The 26,204-nt window shown below is 52.0% G+C and overlaps 4 protein-coding genes across 4 annotated transcripts; 2 read left to right on the top strand and 2 right to left on the bottom strand.

Moving 5' to 3' along the window:
• Positions 1-12,810: 12,810 nt before the first annotated feature.
• On the top strand, positions 12,811-14,921 carry SAPIO_CDS10484 (uncharacterized protein; the record flags this gene model as incomplete). Its single annotated transcript, XM_016784068.1, has 3 exons — positions 12,811-12,993; positions 13,078-14,438; positions 14,522-14,921. 3 exons carry the CDS (start codon positions 12,811-12,813, stop codon positions 14,919-14,921), a joined length of 1,944 nt encoding a protein of 647 aa, XP_016638897.1.
• Positions 14,922-15,214: 293 nt separating this feature from the next.
• SAPIO_CDS10483 (uncharacterized protein) lies at positions 15,215-17,634 on the bottom strand (the record flags this gene model as incomplete). Its single annotated transcript, XM_016784067.1, has 4 exons — positions 15,215-16,710; positions 16,778-16,855; positions 16,928-17,282; positions 17,359-17,634. The coding sequence occupies 4 exons, from the start codon at positions 17,632-17,634 to the stop codon at positions 15,215-15,217; spliced, it is 2,205 nt and encodes a 734-aa protein (XP_016638896.1).
• A 3,074-nt stretch (positions 17,635-20,708) lies between these two features.
• SAPIO_CDS10482 (Protein phosphatase 2A regulatory B subunit) lies at positions 20,709-23,196 on the top strand (the record flags this gene model as incomplete). The annotated part of the gene is made up of 5 exons (XM_016784066.1): positions 20,709-20,732; positions 20,852-21,199; positions 21,382-22,344; positions 22,426-22,724; positions 22,833-23,196. The coding sequence occupies 5 exons, from the start codon at positions 20,709-20,711 to the stop codon at positions 23,194-23,196; spliced, it is 1,998 nt and encodes a 665-aa protein (XP_016638895.1).
• An 878-nt stretch (positions 23,197-24,074) lies between these two features.
• SAPIO_CDS10481 (uncharacterized protein) lies at positions 24,075-26,045 on the bottom strand (the record flags this gene model as incomplete). Its single annotated transcript, XM_016784065.1, has 2 exons — positions 24,075-25,742; positions 25,893-26,045. The coding sequence occupies 2 exons, from the start codon at positions 26,043-26,045 to the stop codon at positions 24,075-24,077; spliced, it is 1,821 nt and encodes a 606-aa protein (XP_016638894.1).
• Positions 26,046-26,204: the final 159 nt, after the last annotated feature.

The following is a 26,204-nucleotide window of genomic DNA, read 5'->3' as shown; positions in this document are numbered from 1 at the left end:
ATAGAGTACCATACTTTCGTGGTGCATCATCTTGCCCAAGACAAGGCGTCCTGTGGTTCGTCATGAAAGTGTGTGGACAATCGATCGACCATTCCCCCCCGAGTGCGCGAGTGGAAAATGGTTACATACCAAGTAGTAAGGGAGAGATGCCTGAGCAACCGGCCAAAGAGTTCAACCCACAGATACCCTTCCAAGACAGTTTGCGCAGAAGAGAATTCTCTTTTTTTTTATTTCCTATCTTTTTATCTTTTTATTAACTTTTTATTTTTATTTTTTAAAGGCAGAGAAGAACAGACAGGAAAATACTCGAGAAATTTCGTCGTGCAAAGGGCAACCCTGCAGGGACTTGGAGAGACCCCTTTCAGCGCTCGAAGCGGGCACGGCATCTCAAGGAGCTAAAGAGCACTGAGTGGACAACGAGAAGCAAATTAGCAGGGCGAGGACCAGACTCATCTGCCCATCCACTATGCAAGAGGCTTGGTTTCCAAGAGCGAGCCCACGTATCAAATTGCCAATTGATGCCGCTGTGTGCAGCACGACTATATCGATTGATATGCTGACGGGCCATTCGGGCGATTCTCGAACTGCACTGCTACTCCATTACTTCATTCATATTTCGCATATTGGAAGCAAATGCATCTTCGAGGCCTGCCGTGTTTGCGTCAACGTGTTGCGACTTCTTGTAAGTCCTCGGTGCCAACTCGAGCTGTTTAACGTGCTGTTTTAATCCCACGCCCCTCAATGCCCCCCGGCAATTTTTTTTTTCCTCCCTCGTACTTTTCCCCCGATATTCATTCCGCTCGTGTGTCTTTGATTCTTATTCCCACTGAAACGCTTGGACCCTTGCTGCACATCATTTTGCATTCCCTGGCAGAGGATGGGATTCCGACAAGGGAGACCAGGACCAACTCTTATTTTGTTTCCACCTTTTTAATAATTTTATTAAAATTTTGGGGGGAGTTGAGTGCGCAAAGCTATCTCTTTTTGCCCCTAATATAACCTGTTCTCCTTCTTATCTTTCCTCAAGTAGGCACCTTTTCCTGTTTTGGCGAGACCCCGAGGAGTGGCAACCCTGTCTGCCCTAGAAAAAAAAGTGTGAAGAACCCTGACGGGGATCATATCGTGGGGAAAGACCTAGTTGGGATTGGTCTCGTTTCAGCCCATATTAGGTACCTCATAAGTACCCTAGTTTCGCTCCCTGGCGATGTCATCACATCATGGGCAGCTCGGAAAGTAGAGCTGAGAGTGAGCCAAGGTTGCTTGGCTTGCAATGTCGAGGTACCCTTGGAGGGGTACCTTGGTAGTACTTTGGTGCCCTTCACCAAGGGACGATCGAGATTAGGGGTGTCTACGAAGTAAGAAACGAGAAAGAGAAAAAAAATGGAAAAAAAGAAAGAAGAAAAGAAAAGAAAAGGAAAAAAACTCAAGTCCGGGGGGATCGACATGCCAGAAAACTAGGAACACTGCATCTGGACTTATTAGTGGAGCGGTCGCATGGCGGGCCTTTCGGATAAGTGGGCTGGCTCGCTCAGTTGGACGTTTCTGTCGAAATCTTATTGTCCTGTCGTTCTGGATTTTGGATTTTGGGAGACCTTGGGGGAGGCCCTGACTAAGTCCGGCCGAGAGAATTAGAACCTCCGAGGGCTCCGAGAGATGGCATCACGGTATTACTGCCTCACTACATATAGCAACACGATATTGGTGACGGGACAAGGGAGCGAAAGGTTGTCGGACTAGGCGGGAACCGAAAAACACTCTGTCCCGTGATAACGATTAATGATAATAGTATCCAAGGAACTTTTTTTCTTTGGCTCCTTTTTATAGCTGAGCGGGAGGCAGATACCCAAAATAGCCCGAGTATCAGATAAAGTGAAGTTAGAAAGGCGGATGTTGGAATGAGCTGAGATCGAGCTGAGCTGGTCCATCGTTGCTGGTCCATCGATCGATGAGTTGCTCTGTGCTACTCTGTCGTAGCGGCATCAAATGTTGCCCACTTTCTCTTGTTCTATCACTCCACTTTTGCGTCCCAAGGGTCCAACACCTCCTCGAAATTTTGTTACCCACTTCTTTGCTGACCAGGTCTTAGTTGCTTGTCCAAGTGGTTGAAACCAGCGGCCTTCAAAATCAACACCGTACGTACATGCGAAGTATGTAAACCAGCTTACTTCTAGTGTCATGATCCTCGCGTTTGTTCGCGACGCGTGAGAGGAGGCCGCTCGTGTTAGTGCTGGGCACAAGAGAAGGTGGGGGACAGAGACCTGGCCTAGACCCTCCTCTGCCACGATCGCATACTTCGTACATTGCTGGTGCTCGTTTTTCTGCCCCTATTTTTGGCTCTTGCCAAGTCCCGAGATTATTGGCATGCCGCACTATTTTTCTTAGGCAAACCCTTTCCAAATTTGCTGCATCGTGAGAGCTGCGAGAGGCCAAGTTCCTGCTGTTAGGCAATTGCCTGTCAGGGAGTGCCCTGTCTTATGATTAAAACCTTCAAACAGTTCTGGGCTGATGCGAAAGCTCCATCAGTTCCATATGCTCCGACTGCCCTACTCGTATGCGTATACTCGTAGGATCAGATCGATTGGGGGGAAGTCTTTGCCAGTATCAATCAGTACGAGTTCGCAAAACTGGCGTCAACGCGGTCATGGGGGAGAATAACAGGTACTTCGGGATACATGAACCCCTGGTATTCTGGGTTGAGCAGGTTGGTGTACATTGCGAATCCGCGAATACGTTATGGTATTTACGAAGTATACTTGTCTGCGGCGTGACAAGTCACCGATTTCCCAAGAGCCGAACCGTCCGTGAACACGCAGTCAGTTCGGAGGAATTTGGTTTAGTGGGAGTGGTTCTTTCTAGAATCCTTCGAAAAACCCAGAGTGGTGGGAGCAAGGTCCTGGTGCAATCCTTGTCCTGTCCAACAGGGCAGAGGGGCCTTGTTGGCTCCCAGATCCCAGCCCAGATCCCAGCTCTCTAACACGCCCCCCCTTCCCAAGGAACAGCACCGCCATGAATTATCCTTGCTGGCACCCAAGATGCACGAACAGAAAATGTTCAACATTGATGAGTCTGAGCACCAGCTGCACTTGCAAGATTAGCATGTATACGAAGAGTAATACTGACATGGTTGACACGGTCAACACTGCATGAAAGAGTAATATGCACAACACCCCGTAATACTTCGTATGCTGGAGCACTTCGAGCCCCAGAGGACCATCCATGTTAGGCTCCCTGTCTGCGTCAGGCATCACGAGATGACAGACGTCGACGGCGGGGAAATAACACAACAAAACCTCACATACCAGCCACCGCGCAGCTTCTATTCCATCAACCCGCGTCCACGATGTCTATTTTCTGCACCGTCTCTCGGAATCCCTCTTCGGATCCTTACATCTCCTGTGTCGACCGGATTGGAGGAAGCAGATGCAGGGAACCCCACACTCATCCGGCAGCATGCCATGTATGATGTAAAAAAACCAATATCGGGCCTTTCCCGAGGGCTAAAGGGCTCCATAAGCCACGGAGCACAAGTCTTCTGGTTCCGCCTCACTTGCGCCTTGCCTTGCCTTGCCGACAATAAATCCTACTGGTTAACATGCTGTGTTGCTGCAGCTCGTGCCTTTCGTGGTGTTGGCTCGATACTCGGTTTTCGCATCTGGCGCTGTATTACAGGGTGTTTCGGTTTCTTCCCTTGGCTTGGATTTTCTTTACCATCGGGTTTTCGGCTTCACGTACCTATAGTTTTAGGTCTTGGCCGTTGGCACGGCGCAGCTTTGGGACATTTCCTCCTCCTCCATCATCTCAATATGCCGCCCCCCCCCCCCCCTCCGGCCCCCCCTTTTTTTTTTTCGGAGGGACAGGTGCTTCGGCAAGTGGGAACTACACGGTGGGTAGGCGAAGCAAACCTTGGCATATCCCGGGTTGAGTGGGATGGGGCTTGGGAGGACAGTGGGAGGAGAGAACCGGAACGGAAACGCGAGGAAAGAGCAGCGAGCTCAGCTGGTAATCGAAGATCGAAAGTTCCTCATTTAGCAGTGGGGTGATTTTCATACAAGGTACCTCCATGGGAGAATCTGTGGGAGGATTCCGTGTGTCAGAAGTTCCTTCCTCCGCTCCCTTCCATTGAGGGTGTCGAGCTCGATGATGGGCGTCAGATGGGGGAAAGAACAACCTGTTGGCGCGGCTGCACTGGTCACCCCAAGGAAGGAGCATCGGCGTGGGCTTCCCTCCCTTCACGGAGAATGGTGCCTTTCCGTACCTACTAGCTATCAATTGCATGACTGGATGGTACCGGATTACCTAACATTCCTCAGTTCATGGACGACATCAAAGATCTGGCGGTCCAATTCCCTGACGTGAGTTGCGTCTTTGTTCAAACGCCAACCGCTTCGGTTCGTAGGACGAGACAGTGTCCTCAGCTTCATCTTTCTCACGGGTCTTGTTTGCACAAACATTATTCAACGATGGGGCAGCGTACCGCGCAGAGGTGGCGTGGGAGGAAATATGCACCTCTTCTTAACCAGCCCCTCTGCAGCACGAGAAAGGCGGTTGACGTCGAAACGAGATCTGACAGAATGCCACGGTAAAGGTCGGCTTCGTTTGGGTGTGATGGGAATCCCGTGGCTCAGCTGTCGAAAACCAAACTGTCTCTGTCCCGCCTCGTTTGGTTCCTTTTAGCTTGCTACATGCCTCCTTGGCGGTGACATGCTCCTTCGCTCGAATTACTCTCACCGCTCACCCACACTGAATCGGACGCCGTGCTTGCGAGGCACATACATATGACCCGTCACTGTCTTGGGATTACAAACAAAGCATGATTGGTCCACATGAGTCTGGAGTCATCGAGTGTGGCTGCCAGCTTCTTGCTTGGGACCCGGGGAGCCAGCCCTACATTCGATCTCCGAGAGACGGGGTGTGCTGCCGGGAACACATCCCCGGCCGCAGGAGAACTAGGGCTCGGAACAACTACCACATGCATGTACGGGTACTTTCCAGATTACGGCTTTGAAGTCCTTGTGACTCGTGATGGAGAAGCCGCTGGTGCCGGTCAGAGAAGGGTGAGGTTTGCGATGGCACAAGGGCGTTATTATGCGGTTAGTCCGAAGGATGCATTAATCGCATTTCTCTGAGTTCATGAACCGTCACGGCCTATCAAGGCGGGGGGAGGCGAGGCCCCCGCGATTTTCTCACGCGAACCAAATACCATCTTGATTCGTTCCGATGGGAATCCCCTGACGGTGCCGAGAGAACGAAGCCCCATTCTGGACACTGCCAATCTTACAATCTAAGTTTGCGGTACGAGGGTAACTTCGCCAAGATAGTTTTTGGGTCTGGATCCTTGCCCCAGACTGACCGGTTGAAACTGTCGCGGAGGCCTCTGGCTCCTTAGTGACGGATTCAGGAGTTTCAATCGCCGACGGCCAAACAGAGGCTTTTCCCTGCAGGTATCTGTACCCCACCTGCAACGACGCCCCGTCTCTGCCACGGCGCCGAGCCTATTTCACTTATTTCCAGCTTGGTAAACAGTTGCATTAGGTGCGAGAAGGGTCGTTTACGTGTAACCACATAGTTCCGTCCATATGTCCAGGTACCATGGGTCCTTTGGGGGCTAGACGCTGGATGGATGGTCTCACAGCTTGAAGCGGCAGCTTTGGAGTGTTTGCAAGCCAATACCTCCTTCGCCCAGCCAACCATCAGCACGCAATATAATGTGGGTAACGGATTTTTCTCAAAACCTCGGAGGGGGCTGCATCGGGCTGTTCGGTTTCCGTATTCGGTTCTGAAGCCACCATTGACCTTTCTTGTTCATGATCGAAAGTGCGCTTTTGCCGAAGCGAGTGCTCCGTGTCCAAGAAACCTGGTCATGCATCAAGGATCCCACGTACCGTCATGCAGTGACGATGTTGCAGAGCAGCCGACCGACACAGTTGCTTTGTAATGAGCTAAGTATAGCTGTTTGGTGGCGATAGCTTTTCGTGGGTTCTTATCTAAAGCTGACATGCAGGAGCCCTACGGAGTGCCTTGGCGATATTGAATTGTGAGGTTGGTTGAAATCATAACGCCTGCTACGTGTTGCGGCGTGAACCTTCCCAAGGAGGCGGTGCGCCGCAGGGTGCGGACAATTGGGTTGGGTTGCTTTGATGTTACACGAAACCTCGAAGTCAGCTTGTTCTGGACACCGATTCATCCATCGAAAGGGCACCGACGCCGATTTTCCTTCCCGTTCGTTTAATCTTGACAGCGAACTCGGTCCGAAAAGGCTCAAAGGGAGCTGGAAGAACATCGTTTTTGGAGCGGGTTCCATCGGTTGGATGAAGGGCGGGAGGGATTGTTTCCGATGGTGGGAATGAAGTGGTGGGAGACATTTTCGCGGTTGCATCTGGCGAACCTTGATTGCGAGCTCGGATTGCAGGGCAGCGAATACAAGATGCAGCAGGTGTCCATTCCATGGAGCGAGTGCGGCGGCATGCAGCCGTGGATCCAGGGCGAAACTGACAAGCCACTCACTCCCCGCAACGTTGTTTGATCACAGGCCGAGGCACATGCCCGCTGCAATGAGACGAGATGGCGGGATAGTGGGATAATTTTCGCAGTTAACCTCGGATTTCGATAAGGGTAAGGCCGTTAAGCAAGAATTCAGCCAAGTTGATGGCGAATTTGATGTCATCGGTGTACCCTTATGGCATATCTCACCGAGCCACGCGCGTAAACCTAGACTTGTGTAACCTGATAATTCAAGCTTGCAGGGTACTCTGCCACGCTGGCGTCGACGAGCCAAGCATTTGTCTGTATGCTGTTGCGTGTCGAAATGGGAAACATGCCATCGGTTTTCTTCTGTTTACCCACAGGGAATCTGACTCGCAGATGAGGATATTCGACAGTGCCAGGGGTGAGAGCTTGATTTCCTTGGCAGGGCATGCAATAACTCAAACGCAGCCTTGGAATTGGCGGTCAACCCGTCCCCTCTCTCCACTGCCTACGCGTGGCATGAGGACTATGCTGACACCTCTGAGAGTGCAAGACATAAAAGAACGTGATTTCGGCGAGATCCTTGGCTCGTCGAATATGACGAGCTGCATGGTGAGCTGCGTCTGCGATTCCTTGGTTTCTCACCACGAGGCTAGGGACGAAAAAGAAAAAATATCGTGACTTCGGGTGACTTGGTGGAGCTTGACCAGAAGTATCTGCCATGTCTCTTCATCCCGGAGAGGCGCTAACACCCCTTGGCTGTCTCTCTCGCTGCAGCCTAGAATCATCGTGGAATGTGGTGAGGGCGTGTGCCTGGCAAACCCCGAGGTCTGGATGTCCAGACCGTGGTAGCTCGCCAACAGGGAATGCACACTGTCGGCCGTAATCTAAAGATCATGATTTATGGTGAGCTTTGCACGCCCTCAGTGACGATGCTGACGGGGCTTAGGTCCGAGGCCGAGAAAGAAAGGAAAGCGATGAACGCGTTATCGTTCTTATTCGCGATAAACCCGAGGATCCCGTCCCTTGAGGGATTGGCATGACAGGGTATCATCAAGCGGCTCAATGCCATCCCAGCTCGGCGCTGTAAGTGCCTCTGGGAGCTAACACGGCTTGCACGATTTTTCGAAACTCACACAAGGCAGCCTCACCTACCATGATCCATATTTGATTTATTTGTTTATTTTTCCTGCATATTTCTATTATTTCTTTCTCACTTCATTTTTAGGGGGGCTGTTTTGAGTACTTTTTGTGGTAGATGAGTGAGTGGTCCTACGGCTGACGGAGGAGATAATATACTCCTGGATTGATGGGACTGGGGAGGGAAATTGATAGCCAGAGAAGAGGATCATTCAGCCCTTGGACCGGTAGCTCGCGACGTGGCTACAGACCTCCAAGGTTTGTTTTCACTACATCCGCGCTTCATCATCGACACGGTTGAGAAATGCTTGGTTGATGTGGTGAACCTCTCTTTTTAGCCCTTTGATAGGGCGTCCGGCCTTGGGACTGGGATCGCGGACAGCAATTGCTGAGCTTGCTTGTCTCTTCATGGACCTCTGATACAATCACCCTTTCTTCCTTCAAGAATCTTCGATTCTGAGAATCTTGGGTCAAGATGGCTTCAACTCGGGCCTTGAGGTGCCTGGGACGGTCATGTCTTATCGCGGGGGACATGGCCGACTACCAAGGACGCTCGGTCTATCTATCTATTCTCTTGAATTTGTTTCTCCGACCGATGGCCAACATCTTCTCTTGACGTAGATACGCAATCTTTCGCCATTAGCTGAAGAGAGATCTGGTCCCTTGGATCCACCTCGATCCTCACTTCTAGAGGATGTTCCTTATGGCTGCTTTTTCCCTCCTGCCTCCAGCTGGAGAGCCGTCAGAGTAAGGCGAACCAAAATGGAGATGTGAGCTATTGCCTAGGCATCGTTATGATTATTTTTTTTCTTGGTGCACTCTTGGGCCGTGGTTCGTGGCTGCTGAGATCCTGGTCCGCTTAGTCGGCACATCCCCGTCGTTTCATAGTCTTATTGTTACGGCCGGAGCGGCACGCGCGGGCTGTCCAGAATTATCTGGCTTTCTCCGCTAAAAACTGGATCCCGGACCCTCGGTGGCCCGTTGACACTTCCGAGGAAGCTTAAAGAAAACGGAACTGAACCAAGTCTCTTGTCGACAAAGTAAAAGACACCAGTTTTTTTTCCTTTGAGCTTGCCGAACACTAGACCGTCCGGGACCGATATTCGACGAGTAGACGAGCGCATCTACTATGCATCTTCCTCAGGTCCCGGTTGGAACATGCCGAACGAGGTGTCGTTTGGACTAGCTTTCCCTGGTGTTCGGCATCGAGGTATATTAACTTGGAATAAACTGGACAAAATTATCCTCCACAAAATGCGAGAAACCATGATCCTTGCTTCCCATGCCCCCCCTTTCCCCCCCAAAATCCTCCAAAAGAGGAACCGACAGTCTGGACACCCTGGGTGTGACAAGGGAAAGGAAACAGGAACCAGAGCATCTCCCCCCAAAGTACCTGTACGATGATATCGTGAAGAACCTCGTATACCTTGGTCATCTGGTGTATTTCTCGTCCCCCCAAAATATCTATTGCCCTTTTCCACTTATTTCTGACTTGCATCTCGCAGTAATAGAATAGACAGAGAGTAAAAATGATGGTTGATAATCCTGTCATGTCGTATCATTACGAAATGGAACCGCCCCCTCCACGAACACGCTGCCACGTCACGAACATGGCATGAAGCAGGAAACGACCCCAAAAAGAGAGGGTCAGACGAAGAAAAAGCTACGAAAATATGGGGGAAAGGGACCATGTTCGGCCATCTTTTTTCGCCCCTCTTAGGTTATCCCTGCGCTCGGGATGTGAACAAAGGAGGAAGGATCCTCGTCCTAAGAAGGCGTCGCAGGGCGGAGCCGGCAGGCAGGCTTCATGTAAGCGCGTCCGGAAAGGGTTAAGAAGACGTGGTGAACGTGGTGGACGTGAGTTGGCTCTTTGGCCGGAGAGGGGTGTGTGTGGTGAGCTTTTTCGAGCCTTTTGTTTTCGGATGCAGCATTGTCGTAATCATGCCTGGTCGCAGCATCTTATTACCCCCAACTTGTTTTCCCCCCTGTAAACATCGATATTTTAACCCATTTATGTGATGGGCGGGTTTTCCTCTATTCGCGAACACCATGTCTTACATACGTCTGGGGAGTGAGAAGAAGGGGGGGGGGGGCCAACTTGCATTACATGCATCCTCTCGAGAGAAAGCTTCGATCGATCGCCATACTTGTAGGACAGCAGCTGCAGTAACACGCAAGTTTATGTGGGGAGCGAGGGTGTCATTGGCTCGCCGGAACAGATACCTGGGGAGCGGAGGAGGGTGACAGCAACAGTTGCGGTCGTCCTTGTTGAGAGCTGTATCTGTGTGCCGTGTGGTCGCCAATGCCTGCTTTCTTGGGCGAGCAAGGCAAGGCCTCCTTGACCTAAATTGGTTGACCAGAAGCGGGTCGCTGATATTCCTGGCATGTCTGAAGGAAAGAAAGCCGGAACTGATCGTCATAACTCACAAAGTAAACCGGTCTGTTTCTGGGTGGTGGTGGCTTGGTGACCCGTCTTTGGGATCGGTGGGGTTATGGAACTGCTTGGCTCTCCATCGGCAAGGAAATAGAAATATTGGACACGTGCGACCAATATCCGTTTGTTAGTGTATATCAAACTTGCGACTTTATTATCACGTCGTCGTTCGTTTGGTGGAGGATTACCTCGTTGAGAGACGTGCAGAGAGCTTGGACCGGGGGCAAGCGCAAGGATTAGGTGGGGGCAGAGAGCGAAAGAAGAAGCCTGCCTGCCCATCAGAACGGAACGGGAGATATCGCCAGCTTGGAGGGCCGTCCCTCGCTCCCGCTTCGCGGAAATATGCACACTGAAAGGCCAGGCGGAGTTGCAATTGCCATTTTAAATATAACCACTTTTTGGCACGCAGATGTCCGGTTCGTCAGGGAAGACCGCACCCCCCCTTGTCCCGTCTCCCTCCTCCTGACTCGTCCGGTGTCCGCCGACCAGAACTTGGCTGCGCTCTCTATCCAGTTCTTTTTCAGCAGACGCCTTCCTTTTTCAAACGAGCCATACATGTCAGACTCGTCATTCCGGACGGGTGCAGGCCGAGTTATCCTAATGAGGATAAGCGAAGGCAGTGCCAATGCTCGTCGAAAGCGGGCTGGCCTTGGAAAGGAACCTCTTCATGATTCGTTGAAAATAGCTGGGCTGAGGAACAGTGTCTTACTTTCCTCTCTACTCAGTTGCAGAGGGAGGATGGTCTTGGGGACGCATGAGCGGGTTATGACAAACGTTTGTCTTTCCATTATTGATATTAGAATTTCTATTATTGATAAGTGGCGTTGGACCGCACTTACCCTCCCAAAATATAGCAGACCTTAGTGTAAAGGGCTCTAGTCAACTCAGCCCGCTGCTGTCGTGGCTGCTAGAGGCTTGTGGAGAGTATGACACGGCATGCGGAATATCTTGTGACCTCTCTCTGCAGCGCGAGTTCATGCAAGGTAAAGGAGGGGAGGTGAGAAAGGTGTTGGTCCAAAGTAGGTTGACACAATAAGCCTAGAAGGAGTGGGCCACGGAGGATCTTGCCGACATCGGTCCCGGCTGTGAGGTTGGACCAGAAGCGAATGAGAACGATCGATACGGAGCTAACGGGAATTTGATGAGACAAGCTGGTTTTCCATCCGGTTTCTGTGGGATATCGGCAAGGGGGCAAGGAGCGAGTGGCGGCTTATGGTAGATAAAGAGGCTTATGCATGTGGGCTAGACACATTGCTAGCCCTCTTCTTGTGAAGCTCAAGAAGGCCACCTGGGCAAACGCGGAGCGCTACGAGGAAAACGACGGAGAAGATGACGGGCGCTGTTGGCACGGGTGACACTGGCATCACCCTTATCTGACTTGTTGCTGATGGAGAACGCGTGGAGACTCCGTGTTGGGGAGCAGGACTGAGGCTTGAAGACCGGCAAGGGTAGGGCCTTGTAAAGACCACCGCTAAGAATGGACTCCTAGACGAGTATTCTGAGGGAGCCCCTGATGGCCGGCATTGGTTGTATCTAGCTAAGGCCTGCACGGTCAAAATTGACCTCGTGTAACTTTGAGCTAGGAGCACAGCTTCAAATGCAAATCGAGCCGAATTGAAACTTGTCGGTATTCGGACACAGCTCGCCGCAGCCAACGGGGTCGAAACAAGCAGAGAATCAAATGACTGTTTGAGAGGGCCTCTACAGGCAAACAAGAGTAAAGAGCTCGATGTCTGGATTGTACTTTAATTAGCAGGTTCATCATGTTAGTAGGACTCGTGGTTCGATGCCTTTCATCACGCCTGCTGGGAGGACTAGCATTTTGATATATTTATATATAGAAGCTCGAGATCGTGCTCTCACTCTAGGAGAGCCTCTGGACAAAGGAATGCCTCGAAGATATCCGACAGCGACTTGTTGTATCCCTTTCGTGTAAGACGCCATGCCGGTTCCAGATGGAAGGCTCTGAGGTCCAAGGTCAAACGAAATGGCCACTCGTTTGTAAGTATCCTGCTGTCAGAGAAGGAAATGAGGAGCCCAAGGCCTGACAACCAGAGGAAATGCAGTTCTATCAGACAGCAATGGCCCGAGGACTAGAGAAACACTTGGGCACGAAGTCGGTAGAACACGTTATTTCCCCTCATTTCATAGGAAGCTTTTGTTTCTAGTTCCTCCTTCCAAAGTTGAGACGGGAGTGGAGATTAAAGCTATCAGGGGGAAGGAGCAAAGGGGAGAAGAACAAAGAAATTAAAGAAGGAAAGAGCTTCACAGAATCTCTACAGTCCCCCAAGAACTGGGAAGGAGCAAAAGACTTTGGACTGCCACCAGAGAGAATCACTTTCGACAACATATACCACAATTCTGCTCACTCTCTCACTTATACGAAGAGGACAGAGAAAATCCTCATAACCTCAAGCGAAACATCACCACCTCTCCAGCTTTCGAAACCCTAAGATTCCTACCTAACTCCTGCTCCTTCCTTTACTCCCCTTGCTACTGCTACTACCTTTGCTCCCCTCTCCCACAAAGCTTTTTTACTGCTCCCCTTCGAGTCGAGATTTCTTTCTCTCTCCTCTCCAACCCTCCTCTCTCGAATCCGAGTCACATTCACCTCAAGCCTCTCGAACATATCCTGGCCAACCCCGTAACATATCGCAAAGATAGCTCCGGGATAATCGAAGGTACTACAAACTGTGCTTCGGCACTTCCATCGCGCTATCAACGCTTCGTACTGACTCTCTAGGAATCTAGGCTCTTGGGCAAGTTTCACCATGGCACCAAGGCCTAGCGAGCAGCGCCCTGCTTGCGAGGAGTGCCACAAGGTATTCCCTACATGCGACGCCTTGGCTGCGCATAAATTGGAGATGATGGACTCCGGTAAGGGCCACAATCACTGCGTCGAGTGTGGCCGTATGTTCTCGAACCCAGATACTGTTCTCCTGCATCAGTTTCAGGTACGTGCTGCAGCATTTCCTTACCGCATCACTACTATCATCTATATGCTCGGAGAGCTCTCATCTAACTGCTTGAGTAAACAGTATCATGCAAAGCCTCAGGACTTGCAGTGTCCTGGTTGTGGCCTTAGCTTCGTCCGAGTTGGAGGTCTTATCTCTCACATTGAGTCCGGCCAATGCAGGAGGATCTCTAAGGAAGCGTTGGATGCAAGCCGCATCCAGAAGCTTCAGATGGGTAAGGGCCTCGAGGATGCCGGCGACCCCAATCATCCAAATAAGGGATACTACGCGCAGTATATTGTAAAGAACCTTCCACCCGCTCACGCCAAGCCTCCCGTCCCCTACAAGCTGCCCGTCCTCGACAATTCGCCTGTCCTTGCGAAGTCACCGGTCCCCGACAAGCCTCCCGTACCGGCCAAAGAGGACCCGGTGCCGGTTAAGAAGGTTGCCCTTCCTAAGCCACTTGATATCTCAAACAAGGACGATTTCCCCACCTTGGCCGACGCTGTCGCTGCCTTCAAGGAGGCTGATAAGCGAAGGGCGGCTAAAGCTCTCAAGGGCGCTGAGGATAAGCAATCCAAGGAACCCGAAGCGTCTGATAAAAGTTCTGTTACAGACGACGTTCAATCGAAGAAGCAAGGCGAGGTCCTCATTGATATCGGCTCTGTCAAGGAGCCTTCCACTGTGTCCGGCCCTTCCCATGAGCCCGCTAAGTCGGGAGGCACGGTCAAGAAGCGGAAGCCTATGCTAAGCGATGGCCTCAGACAGATTAGATTCACTCGCACGGGCGTTTACTTGGAAAAGCTCAAGTCGGATGATGGTGTTGAGGAGGCCCACTCGGAAGTCGGTGTTGAGAATTCCATCTCGGGAGGCGTTACAAAGACGCCTAAGGATGGAGACGTTGTTACCATTGATAAGGAGAGCTGTTATGAGGCCGCAGATGGAAGCGATTCTGCTGGAGTTCCCAAGCTGGACAATGTTTCCGCCAACGCCGTGGCCGATTTGCCAGCTCAGATCCCGAACACCGGATCTGAGGAATATGTTCCTCCCCACCTCCGAGGTAAGAAAGGCAAGCAGCCTATTTATCCCCCTGGAGAACAGCAGGCCCGTGACGACAACAGCATTGGCCAGTCGTCCTCCCATTCTCGAAATGCTAGTGGCGCGAACCAGATGGGCTCCAGTGATGGAGGACTTCCCAAGACGGCTGCTGCCCAGAATACGGGGAGCCCCAAGAAAGCCGATCCCCATGGTGGCGCTTCCACATGGATTGGCGAGAGTTGGGATGCACCTCACAACCCCCAAGTGAAGTGGGATAATGGCGAGCTTTTGAACGGTGGGGTCGGCGAGTCGCTTGACATCACCGACCCTCGCCACCGGGACTTTAATCTGGCGCACCATTACCGCGAGTGGAGTAAGAAATTTCATTGTCCTAAGGCTGACTGCAAGTGAGTAATGTCGCCTATGAGCCCCCGTGGAGAGGGGAAAAAATCATGGTCAGGTCACTAACAAGGACGAAACTGATATATAGGAAGAGCTTTACTATGGGCCACGCCCTCGTCGACCACTTGACCTCTGGCGCCCACGCCTACGACGGCCGAAAGCTGCAGTGCCCCCACTGCCTCCGCTACTTCCGCTCCGCCACGGCTCTGACCCAGCATTCCGAATCCCAGAGCACCCGCTGCGGCATCCGCATGACGGAGGACTTCCGGCCCTTCCTCGACCAGCTCACTGCTGGCATCGCCGATGTCTCGGGCACCCTTGAGGATTACACCAACCGCTACGTCGTCACCGAAGAGTCTATCCGCAAGTTTGGTGATCAGGGAGAGCGTGGTGTCAAAGTCATCAAGGCCCTGGACAAGTTTGCTGAGGAGAAGGAGAAGGAACGCAGCGAGTACTGGGCTGAGAAGCAGAGGGAGATGACTTGGTAAAAAGGGTCACACCAAGCGCCCTCAATTACCCGTTCTCCAGACAGTTTCGATTTCATTCCCCTCCTTTTTGATCTTGTTCTTTTCTTCGCGAATCTGAAAGTACTTTGCCAGTCTGCCCGATATCGTTTGGTGAGGAGATGAGGATACGGCTCTGATATGCACTAAGTTTCGCATCAAGTCACCCAGAATGCAGGGGAAATAAATAAACCAGTTGATTCATTCATTCGCTAGTAATCCTCTCTGCGTATCATCCATTCCTTCGTGACCTCAAACTTGCTTTCTTCGGTTTGTTTTTAATCATCATATATGTACTCGACTCCGTCATCATCATCCAGATAAGAATATGGGTCATCATAGCGCTCATTCTGTCCCTCCTCATCGTAATCTTCCTCTTCTTCTTCCTCCTCAACCTCATCCATATCTTCTTCATCTCCAACTTCCATTTCATCATAGACATCATCAATCCTCGAGGGCCCAGCTTCAGACACGCGGCCGTCCTTCCGCTGCCCTCGCAGTCTCGCAACATCACCATCCGTGGGCTCCTCACCAGCCCTATCCCGGCCCGAGGGACGAACAGCGTCAGACACGGCGGGTCGCCCTCCTGCCTCTTTGCCACGCACGGTGGATGGACCGCCGACCTTGACGGGCGTCGCGAAACCGGTAGACGGCCGATTAGGCCTCCGACTCAGCTGCACGGACATGAACTTCTTCTTCTCCGTCTTGCGCCTGCCCGTGGAGCGGATTCTCCTGCCCTTCAGGAACCGCACTTCTTCGTTCGTGAGCTGCAGGTCGGGCAGACGGAGGGAGACGATGGCGCCGGGGGGTGGTGTAAGGGACGTGGAGCGTTGGTACTGTAGCGTCTGCTGTTCATCACCGTCTTCGCCGCCGCCAGGGACGCTTTGCTCGACCTCGTACGTAGAGGCGCCGTGCAAGAGGTGGTCAAAGGCATCGGGGGCCAGCGTGCGGTTGAAGAGCACGGCGACGAGCTTGCATTTCATGACGGCTTTGGCTTTACCCCAGAGACCCTGGTGGTACCAGCCGCTGCTCTCGACGTCGCAGGTCGGTCGGATACTGGCCTCTGCGAACATGCGGGCGAGTGTGGGGTCGGTAATATCACAGACCTGCCAGACTTTACCGTTGGAGTAGTACGTGTCTCCGTTAAAGATATGGCTCTCGGCGGTATCCTCTTCGAACTTGTAAGGGTCGGCGTCTCGGGCGCGGCGGAAATTCTTCCAGGATTTCTTCTTGGCATTCTTGTTGCTCGTAACGTTCTTGATAGAGGGAAGCTTGAAGGATAAGGTCTGGTAGATGCGGTATTTCGGATCCGAGCGGGGATCCAGGCCGTAGGGCATCAGCGCGTCGCGCCAGGGCCCACCCTTGAACTGGTACGCGGCATAGCCCAGGAAGCGTTTGAGCGGCCCCCAGTTCTTGAGGCGGGGGCCCAGGTAATTGAGGAGGGAGCGACGGGTCCAGATGGGGCGGAACTCGAAGGCCTCCTCGACGGCGGTGATGACCTCGGCGGTGAGGGGGTCAAGGAGGTTCGGGAGGCGGTTGGGGGCTTGAGGGGTCGGGTCCGTGGCGGCGATGAAGCAGCCGACGAGGGCGGGGGCGGTGGTGTTGACGACCTGCTCTTCGCCCTCGTCACCCTTGATGGCGTGGACGAAGGGGTTTTGCTCGTAGGCGTAGTTGAAGGGGAGGGTCATGTGGGTGAATTTAGGGGGTGGCATTATGTCGGAGTGGGGGCCTGAGTCGATGTCCCTTCCGATTCTGAACTGCTTGATTTTGTTGACTATGGGATTGTGTTAGTATATGAAGTGGTTTTGGTTTGCTTCGAACGGGATCCATCAACCACTTACCATCCTTTGAGAGGATCTTGTCGACGAAGTTGGAAGCGAATTCAGATCGGCTGAGGTCAACTTGGAAGTCCATAAGACCTATTTTAGATAATAAATATGAGCTACCGATAGATAGAAGAAGTGAGGGACAAGAAAAAAAAATGAACTGACCTCTGTACCGATGTGTATGCTTAATGACACCGACGGTCTCGACCCGGTAAGTTTCAACGTTATCCTGGAGTTTCCGGAGTAATGTCTTGGGATGGTCTAATCGCTTCTTAGACGCTACATCCTCATCGCGCTCGACGTTGACTGGTGGTGCTGCGCTGCTGCCATCGTTTCCAACTTCTCTCCAATCCTCCCAGGGACCGTCAGTCCCGCGCTTCCTCTTCCGCCCTGTTCGTTTAGGGACAGTGACTTTGAGGAGCACGTTATGTGTCGATGCATTATGAGACAGAATGGATGGACAAAAGGCATTCTCAGGATCCATGTACAGCGGAAGCGAATTCCGGTTTGGGTCAAGGAACTAAAGCTTCAGTTAGGTCTCTCGAAATCGGGAACGGAGTAGGCTAACAAATAAAAACGTAAAAAAAAAAACCTACCGGCTTGTACGAAGTAATGTTCCCGAAGGCTTTAGTCGCTCGGTCAACGTTGGCGACTATCATGGGAACCTCTACGGCTCCCATGGCTCGGGGAGGCACGACATATCTCGGAGCTCCTTCGTCTTCTTCCTCTTCGACGGGCTCGCCCTCTTCGGGGTTGTCTTCAGGAACTTCCTGAATGGACCGGTTGGCTTCGACGTGGTCCTCATCACTTTCATCAAAGTAGTCCTCTGTATGGGAGGACCTGTCGTCCATAGGTTCGTCTCTGGGGTTCATTTTTACGCTTTCTTTCTTTTCCTCACTTCAGGTTCGGGAGGTGTAAGAAAGGATCGTGAGATGAGATTGATCTTTGGGTGGGATGGGGTGCTCTCGGTCCCCTGTTTATGTGCCTTGGCCGGAGAAGAATTTATAGAGACATAATAATAGCCGAAGTGTATAATGCTATGGTTGGCAAAAAAAAAAAAAAAAAAAAAAAAAAAAAAAAGTAGATGAAGACTGAATGTCGGGATGCGAAATATCGCCTCCTTCTCATCTCACTTCAGATCGAATGCTTGGAAGTCGAGATGTTGTGGAGGCGATGATTGATGGACAGTTTTGCCGGCTGTCAACAGTGTCAAAACACCCTATTTCAAAACCAGGACATGCAGGTACCGTTACTGCGGAGTTAGCGTCGTTTGGTTCGCCCTCTCATGTAACTTGTATTAGTACAGTGTTAATTAGTGCCCTGTTACTAAGCAGTCGTAAACAAAAGCATCCAAGATCCTTCGTCCTCGACACAGCACGTGTTTAAGACCAGACAGAGGAATGCGTGTTTTGTCTAATTTACGTTATTCGTCTGAAGACTGCCAATTATCCTCAACCTTTGGTTTGATCGACCCGCGGTTTTAAGCTTCATCGGTGATGCTCTGTGGTGCAGCGCGCGATGTGGTTTAACCTGAGGAATTGGTCCCTATTTAATAGCGCGCGGTAACAACCCTATCTGTGGTTAACATTCTCCAGAATTCCCAACAGGAGTCTAGTTGTGCTGTCAGCAGTTGACTTCAGTTGGGGACTCGGGGGAGTCTCTTGAGGATAACTGGTGTTGCACATATTGCCTCAGTACAACGTCAATGTTGCCTCGAAGTAACAGTGAAGCTGCGAAACACACTGCTCGCCTCAATCTACCATCAATGTAATAACTTGGAGATATTTGCGATGCTACTACTCGATTTATGGTGGGTCAATAGATCATTCGACTTGGACGCTGCGAGAGAGCAGAGGTGTACCTTCGTACAGTCAATGTGTGCATGTAGTTGAGGCATCGTCGATTTGATATGGAAGACAAGACACCGAGTCACAGTGCGGCTCACATAGGACTGAGTACTTCGTACCTTTCGCCCTGGCAGTGGCTTTGGCAGTCGCAGTGGGCAGTGACGAAGTAAACATCGATCAATCCACGGGCATCGGCAAAACTTCCCCTCACCACCACCATTATTGATCCTCATTTTTCAAGTAGACCATTACTGGACATCATCTCAAGTCTGCTAAGTTGCCAAGTTGCCAAGGGACCCATTTGGTCTGTTTATAAGGCGCGCTTTCGCCGGCAGCTTGATAATAAATTCCCCAAGCTACGAAGTATATGCAGACCCACGTCGGGCTCTTGTCTGGCTTCTATTTCTGCATCTCGAACGCCTCGACAGCCGCCTCGTCCTGTCCACCTCCAAGCCTTCTGCCTTTTGCCCCGTTTCTCTAGTCTGTTGTGCTGCGTTGTGGCTGACCCTCCCAGTGGTCCCTCTGCCTGGCCAGGCTGCTAGTTGCTCCTTCGTACCATAGCACCCTGCGAATCTGCGACGCTGGGCCAACCAAATCTCAACCAACTCGAACTAGTCGCCCAAGCCACTTGATCACTTCAATCAAATTGATCTAGCTGCCAATTTGCCCTCGGCACCCCCTTCCAAGTTCTAGCGGAACAGCCATCAAATTCCCTTTTCTGGAGCCCAATCGCCGTTTTGCACATCACAAGGTAACACGACCAGCGTTGATCTCCCTTCTTCTGCCTTGAGCCTACGGAAAGCCGTTCCCCACGAGTTAATCCCGTAGTGGGATGGGCCCCCTGCATCATCCCCTCGATACTCCGTGTTCTAAGCTCTCTTCCTGTCTCTCAACACCGACACATGTCAAGTTAGTTTTAGGTGAATACGGCCTCAACAATAGCAACCTGGGGACTTTTCTTTTTCTTTTTCTTTTTTTCCTGTTTTTAACAACCCGTTCTAATTTGGATAGATTTATAAACGCTGCCTTGTTTACGCCTCCCTTGTCATAACGTCTTTACCGACCCGCGCCGGAGAGAACCCACGATCGAAGCCCGAAACCGCAACACGGTGAACAAAAGCAACTCGATTCGAACACAGCGTGCCTCGAGGACGAAAAAAGCCATATCTTTAAGAAATAAAATAATTCGGCCATCTCATCCGATGCGAGCCTGATCGAATTGTCCCTTCTCGCGCTTCACGGGGCCAACCATCCTCCTTCGAGCCTGCCCACCGCCGCGGAAACCATCTCCTCGAGGCCAAGGCGAGCCTAGCCTATTCAACACCGACATTTCGGCGTCAAGATAGAATAGTAGACTTGTGAACGCCCAGAGAGCCTAAGTGCCGTCGGTCTGCTGATTGACCGTCGCCTGGTTTCACTATCGAATATCCTGTTGGAGATAGGATACCATCCCACACCCTCGTCTGTAACTCCTGTTTTTCGCCTCGCCTCGAGTCCCCTCCACGGTACTGCAATCAATTCTACTAGACCCTGGAATATCCACACCCTCCTCAGCCGGAAACGCGACTTGCACGTCTAGTGCCCGCCAACCCACCTTCACCACCCCGGATATTGCATTGCCGGTAATTTCTCCCTGGCCCGCCCCCATCACAGACTCACGGACCCTTGTATGTTGGCGACCCAAAGATATTGTTCTTGCTGTTTTTCAATCCAATCTCCCATTCCGCTGTCTCACACCGTCTCCCACAATCAGCGTTCAGCGAGTGGCTTTTTGATCCTTTCCTTTACTCCTTTCTTTTTTTTTTTTTTAGATTTTTTTTTTCTTTCTTTCTCGGGGCTATTCCCTTCTTAGACTTGCTGTTCTTCGACTCGACAGTCTCCGTATTTACTTTGGACTGACACTGACCCCTCATCCTCTCCTCCACAGTACCGGAGACCTGCGCTGCGCCGTCGACACCTGGCAGCTCCCCGACTCCCCGAGCCAGCATACCTCCTAGTACAATAACCCCGCTGCTGCTGCTCAGCCGCGCCCCCTAATCACACCAACCTTAATCAACGAGTGCGACTCGAGAAACACGCCCAAGCTGGCGACCTCCAAGATGAAGCGGTTCAGCCAGAAAGTTGTAAGTGTATGCATTTGGGTTTTTATAAGTACTTCTCAAGGGCTGGCTGGCCCGTTCTCCGCGCCATCCCGCAGCCAGCGTTTTGCTTGACTGCCGTTTCTAACTCTGTTGTGACGCAGCTCTCTCGCGGGAAGGACCCTAATAAGTCCTCCAAGAAGAACAAAGAACCGAAAGACGGAACGGCCTCTCCGGCATCTTCTAGAGACTCGAATCAATCCCCAGTCCAGACACCCTCTTCCTCGACCTCGACACTCAATGATATCCGAAATAAGCCTCTGCCGCCCAGTAACGCCGGCTTCAGGCCCGGCGACCACAACGCTGCGAATCAGCAGGCGCCGCAATTGCCTGCCCTAGGAGTTCAGTCCAGTCCCGATAGACTCGCCGGGTCTGCTGCGACAAATGGTCAGGGCACTCCTTCCCGGCATGGCGCTTTGCCTCCTACCGTCATCGTCAGCCCCTCACCGATGGTAGGTTCTACCTTCCAAAGTTTCCCAGCGTTGCCCCGATTTCCACCCCACACATCCCTTTCTTCGGTCCCTATTTCCTTTACGTCCTTCCGTGCTCAATGACTTGTTCTTCTTCATTGTGTCGTTCTTTATTTCCCTTTTCGAATATTTGAGTTTGCTGACACGATTCTCCATATTAATAGCAGCATATCCCTCCCCCTGGCGCGACGGAAACTCTCCCTGGTGATCTAGCCCCTCCCAAGGCCGGCAAATCTCTCATGTTCGATCGAATCCATCAAATGACGCCCAAGGACGTAGTGCCAGAAGGCCTCAGGACTCCTAAGCGACAGCATTCCTCTCGGTTCGAGATCTCCCCCCATCGCGAATTAGAGAAGTTGCCCGGTTTCCACGACGTGCCGCCCAATCGCCGCCAGGAACTGTTCATGCAGAAGATTGAGCAGTGCAATGTTATCTTTGATTTCAACGACGCCAGCGCCGATATGAAATCAAAGGAGATCAAGAGACTTGCACTTCACGAGCTCCTAGATTACGTGGCCAACAATCGCCAGGTCATCGTCGAGCCCATGTATCCCAAGGTGGTGGAGATGTTTGCCAAAAACCTCTTCCGTCCTATCCCTCCCCCGGTTAACCCCCAGGGCGAGGCGTTTGACCCCGAAGAAGACGAGCCTGTCCTCGAGGTTGCTTGGCCTCATATCCAGGTCGTGTACGAATTTTTCCTTCGATTCATCGAGAGCCAAGACTTCAACACCAACATCGCCAAGGCCTACATTGACCACAGCTTCGTGTTGCAATTGCTTGAGCTCTTCGACTCGGAGGACCCGCGCGAGAGAGATTTCCTCAAGACGACGCTGCACCGCATCTACGGAAAGTTCCTGAATTTGCGGTCCTTTATTCGAAAATCCATCAACAACGTGTTCTTCCAGTTTACGTACGAGACGGAGAGGTTCAATGGTATTGCTGAATTGCTCGAGATTCTCGGATCTATTATCAATGGATTCGCCCTGCCGCTGAAAGAGGAGCACAAGACCTTCCTCACCCGTGTTCTCCTCCCTCTCCACAAGGTCAAGAGTCTCAGCATGTACCACCCTCAGCTTGCCTACTGTATTGTGCAGTTCCTTGAGAAGGACGCTTCCCTTACCGAAGAGGTACCTTTTTTTCCCTTTCCTTGTTGCCTTCCAACGCTTGCTTTGGAGATGCGATATATATACTAACCAATTCTTACACAGGTCGTTCTTGGACTGCTCCGCTACTGGCCCAAAGTCAATAGTACGAAGGAAGTCATGTTCCTTAATGAGGTTGAGGATATTTTCGAAGTCATGGACCCGGCCGAATTCGCCAAAGTTCAAGAACCCTTGTTCCACCAGTTGGCCAAGTCCGTCGCGAGTCCCCATTTCCAAGTCGCCGAACGCGCGCTCTACTTCTGGAACAATGAGTATTTCTGCAACCTCGTGAGCGACAACGTCGAGATCATTCTCCCGATCATGTTCGCTCCGTTGTATGAAAATTCTAAAGGACACTGGAATAGGTGAGTTTATCCTAGGCTCCGGGAAAAGGCTTCATTTCACCAGCCTTTTTCTGGACCGTCCTTCAGAACCCATTGACTTGACTTATGACCCAACTAACATGTAAACAGGACAATTCATGGAATGGTGTATAACGCTATGAAGCTCTTTATGGAAATCAACCCGCAACTCTTCGATGACTGTTCCCACGAGTACACCGAGCAACAGAACTCTGCGGCAGCGCGCGAAAGCATGAGACAAAGGAAGTGGCAGGCGATTACCGACCAAGCCAACCAGCGGAGGCTGCTCATGAACGGGACGAACGGGCGGGGTCATTCCGGCTCGCTATCCCGAGGCGGCGAAGTTGACCCGGCCACTGAAGACAACCAGAAGCGACTAGACTCGTTGAAGTTGCAGGACGGAGACCGTAGAGAGCGTCTCCCCGCCCTCCACGAGAGGCACCCATCGGCGGGCTCCTCGCGGAGCGGGCGATGATGATGTGACGGAAACAGCGGAGGAAGGGAGAGGTTCTGAATTTTTCTAATAGCTGGCGTTTTAACGGGCTTCCTGTGTCACTCGTTTCATCTCGGACAAACGGTGGCGTCCTGCTAAGCTGAGAGAGCTTGACCTCTTTGATTTTTGTCAACGTTTTCCCGAGTTCTTTTTTTTGTTTTTGTCTCTCAAACACTTCTCTTCGACAACCACCACTTTGCCTTTCCATCCCATCTCCACACCCTTTCATCTTCTTCTTCCTGCAGAGGAGCGTTTTGTTTTTCGCTAAAACCTTCTACTCTGTCGTAACCAACCCCCCTTTTTTTTTCCCTTGTTCTCGGATGGACACCCTTTTTATACGGACACACACGCAAAAATTTTGGAGGGGACTGCCACTGTTTTGTTTTGAGTATGACGCTATGTCGATTAGCTCGCATCAAAATATAATGACTGATGAGGTTTTTCGAACGTTGTGATGATTCTGCGAGAGAAGAGGCGTGAGAGCCGTAGTTCTGGATTTTGTCTTGTTAGGAAACTGGCTCCGTCTCGTGTGCTTCTGGGGATTTGTGGATTGTACGGGACCCGGGGAAATGCAGGAGGTTGATGATTAAAAGAGAAAAGAAGGAAAAGAAAAGGAGAGAATAGGTAAGAATTCGGGTTTCGCTTCGCTTCTTGTCCGTTGTCGTCTCCCTTTGTCCTTTGTTTATTCCGTCCTTTACATTACAAAGTTTGGATTTAACACACAGCTCCAGGATATAGAGAGGTGATCAAGTGCATTATGGATCCGTTAATTGGATTGGTATCTTTATTCCCACTGCTTTACTATATATATATATATCATAAGAAGATGAAAGCAGGAAATACATCCTCGAGACACATCCTCACCATCCTCGTCCCCTCCCTCTCCCTCCCCCTCCATAACCCCCTCGATAACCACCCCGACCATAAGGATACTGACCCTGCGGACCACCGTGAGGCGGACCGGCGCCCCAAGAACCCGGCATACCCGGGGGCGGTGGAGGAACAGGCGGCATCGGCATTGGCATCGGCATGTTTCCCCCCATCATCATTGCCGCTGCGGCCGGATTCCAACCGGGCATGTGGCCAGGAGGTGGGGGTGGGGGTGGCCATTGACCTGTATAGTTGGGCGGTGGGGGAGGAGGCGGGACGTGCTGCTGATTTAGAGGGAATCCCATGAAGCCGCCAGGTGCTTGGGCGCCGTAAGGAGGTGGTGGGGGTGGAGGTGGTTGTTGCGGTTGAGAGTATGCCGGGCTCGGGGCGGAACCTAGACCGGGCTTTGCGCGAGGTGGCGAGGGACTACGTCGGTCTTTGTAGTCGGGTCGTCGGCGATCTGTCCTAGTCCGCGACGGCGAGGGGGTTCTAGACCTGGAACGGCGACGATAGCGATCGCGGCTCGTGCTACGACGGGGGGAACGGCTGCGACTACGACTGCGGGTGGGACTCCGACTCTGACTATAGCTGCTGCGACTTCGACTTCGGCCCCTGTGCTGGCTGGCTCTCCTGTCCCCGCTTCGGCTCCTGCTGTATGATCGCGATAGCCTCCTGCGCTTGTGAGCAGGCGTCGAGGAAGGAGACCGACTGCCGTATCTTTCTCGGGATTGAGAACTTGAGCGGCTGCTTGACCGCGAGGATCGACGTCCTCGGCGATCGCCGGGGCCATTCCCTCCCCGAGCCCTCCTCTGACGATCCTTCATCTTCTTGCAAAAGTCTCTCGACCATCCGTAATACGTCTCGCCTCCAACAACTTCCCCGTTCGATTCGTCAAGAATAACGCATTCGCCCATCTCGTTGAGATCCGCGTGGGGATCGTCGTACCATCCTTTGTCCTTCGAAAAGAGCCGATCGACTTTCGCGAGGAGGGTTTTGACGGCATCTACGATGACTTTGTCGGCGGGTCCCGAGGCGAGCTGGAGGGGCCTGATCATGTCTGGCTTCATAGGTTTCGTAGAGTTTGGGGTGAGGTGTGGTAGCCAGTTCGCGGCGGGAAGGTCGAACCAGGCCATGGACGGGTCGCCGTGCAGTGGGGGCAGCACGAATGGGACCTCCTTTGGCGTCTTCCCGGAGCCGTTCCCAGCTACTGCGCCCTGGGTCGCAGCCTCGGCGGTCTGGAGCTTCTCTTTGTCCACAACGGCAGCTTGAACCACATCCCTGAGACTCCGAATAGTATCCGCTTCGAGTAGTGCCTTCTCCTCCCAGAACGACAAGAGGTCTTGAATCTTCTCGATATGTTTGGGCGCGTTTGAGAACGAGGCGACACTGGTAAATAGTGGTGCCAAGTAGTCCTTCGCGCTCTTCGCGAACTCATCGTTTCCAGGGTCCCGAAACTTCGCATGGTATAAGACGTCATGTAGTAGGTACAAGACATGAAGCCTCTTCCTCTTCGCTGAGGGCCTAGGTCGATCGCCACTACCAGGATTATTGCTCCGCTTGTCGTCGAACGAATTGGCCGCCGCAACGAGATACTTGCCCAGCGCGGCAGAGCGGGCGGGCGAGCGTATTATATTTTGTAGTATCCAGCGTTTGCATTTCTGTGAAAAGAGCAACAAAATATAAAAAGATGAGAATCAAATATTTAGCCTCCGGTCCGTCCACACAAAAAATGTATTCAGTTGCCCCCCTTCTGGGGAAGGAGGGCAGCCGGGCCCGTTTGGAGAGAATAGATGGTGCCAAACCTGAACGTTTTGAGGGGAGCACTGCCGCACGACGTCTTGGAAGAGGGCGTTGAAGGTGTCGACGTCCTCGCGGGTGCAGCTGTTGGGAAGGACGGGGTCTTTGCGGAGGAGGGCTGCGGAGAAGGCGGCCTTGGCGATGGCCAGCTCGGGGGACGCCATTTTCTTTTGTTTTCGGGGGCCGGGGGGGGGAGTCGAGGGAAGAAAAAGCCTATAAAGGAGGCGTCAAATTTTAAAAGGTAGGCATTGGTGATGGCTGCAGTTTACGATGGAAGAAGAGCTGGCCAAAATGGACCATTGAAGCTTTGATTCTGTCCCCAA

Source organism: Scedosporium apiospermum, assembly GCF_000732125.1.
Source record: "Scedosporium apiospermum strain IHEM 14462 chromosome Unknown SEQ_SAPIO_0165, whole genome shotgun sequence".
In the NCBI taxonomy this organism is placed as follows: domain Eukaryota; kingdom Fungi; phylum Ascomycota; class Sordariomycetes; order Microascales; family Microascaceae; genus Scedosporium; species Scedosporium apiospermum.
This window is presented reverse-complemented; position numbering and strand designations above follow the sequence as displayed.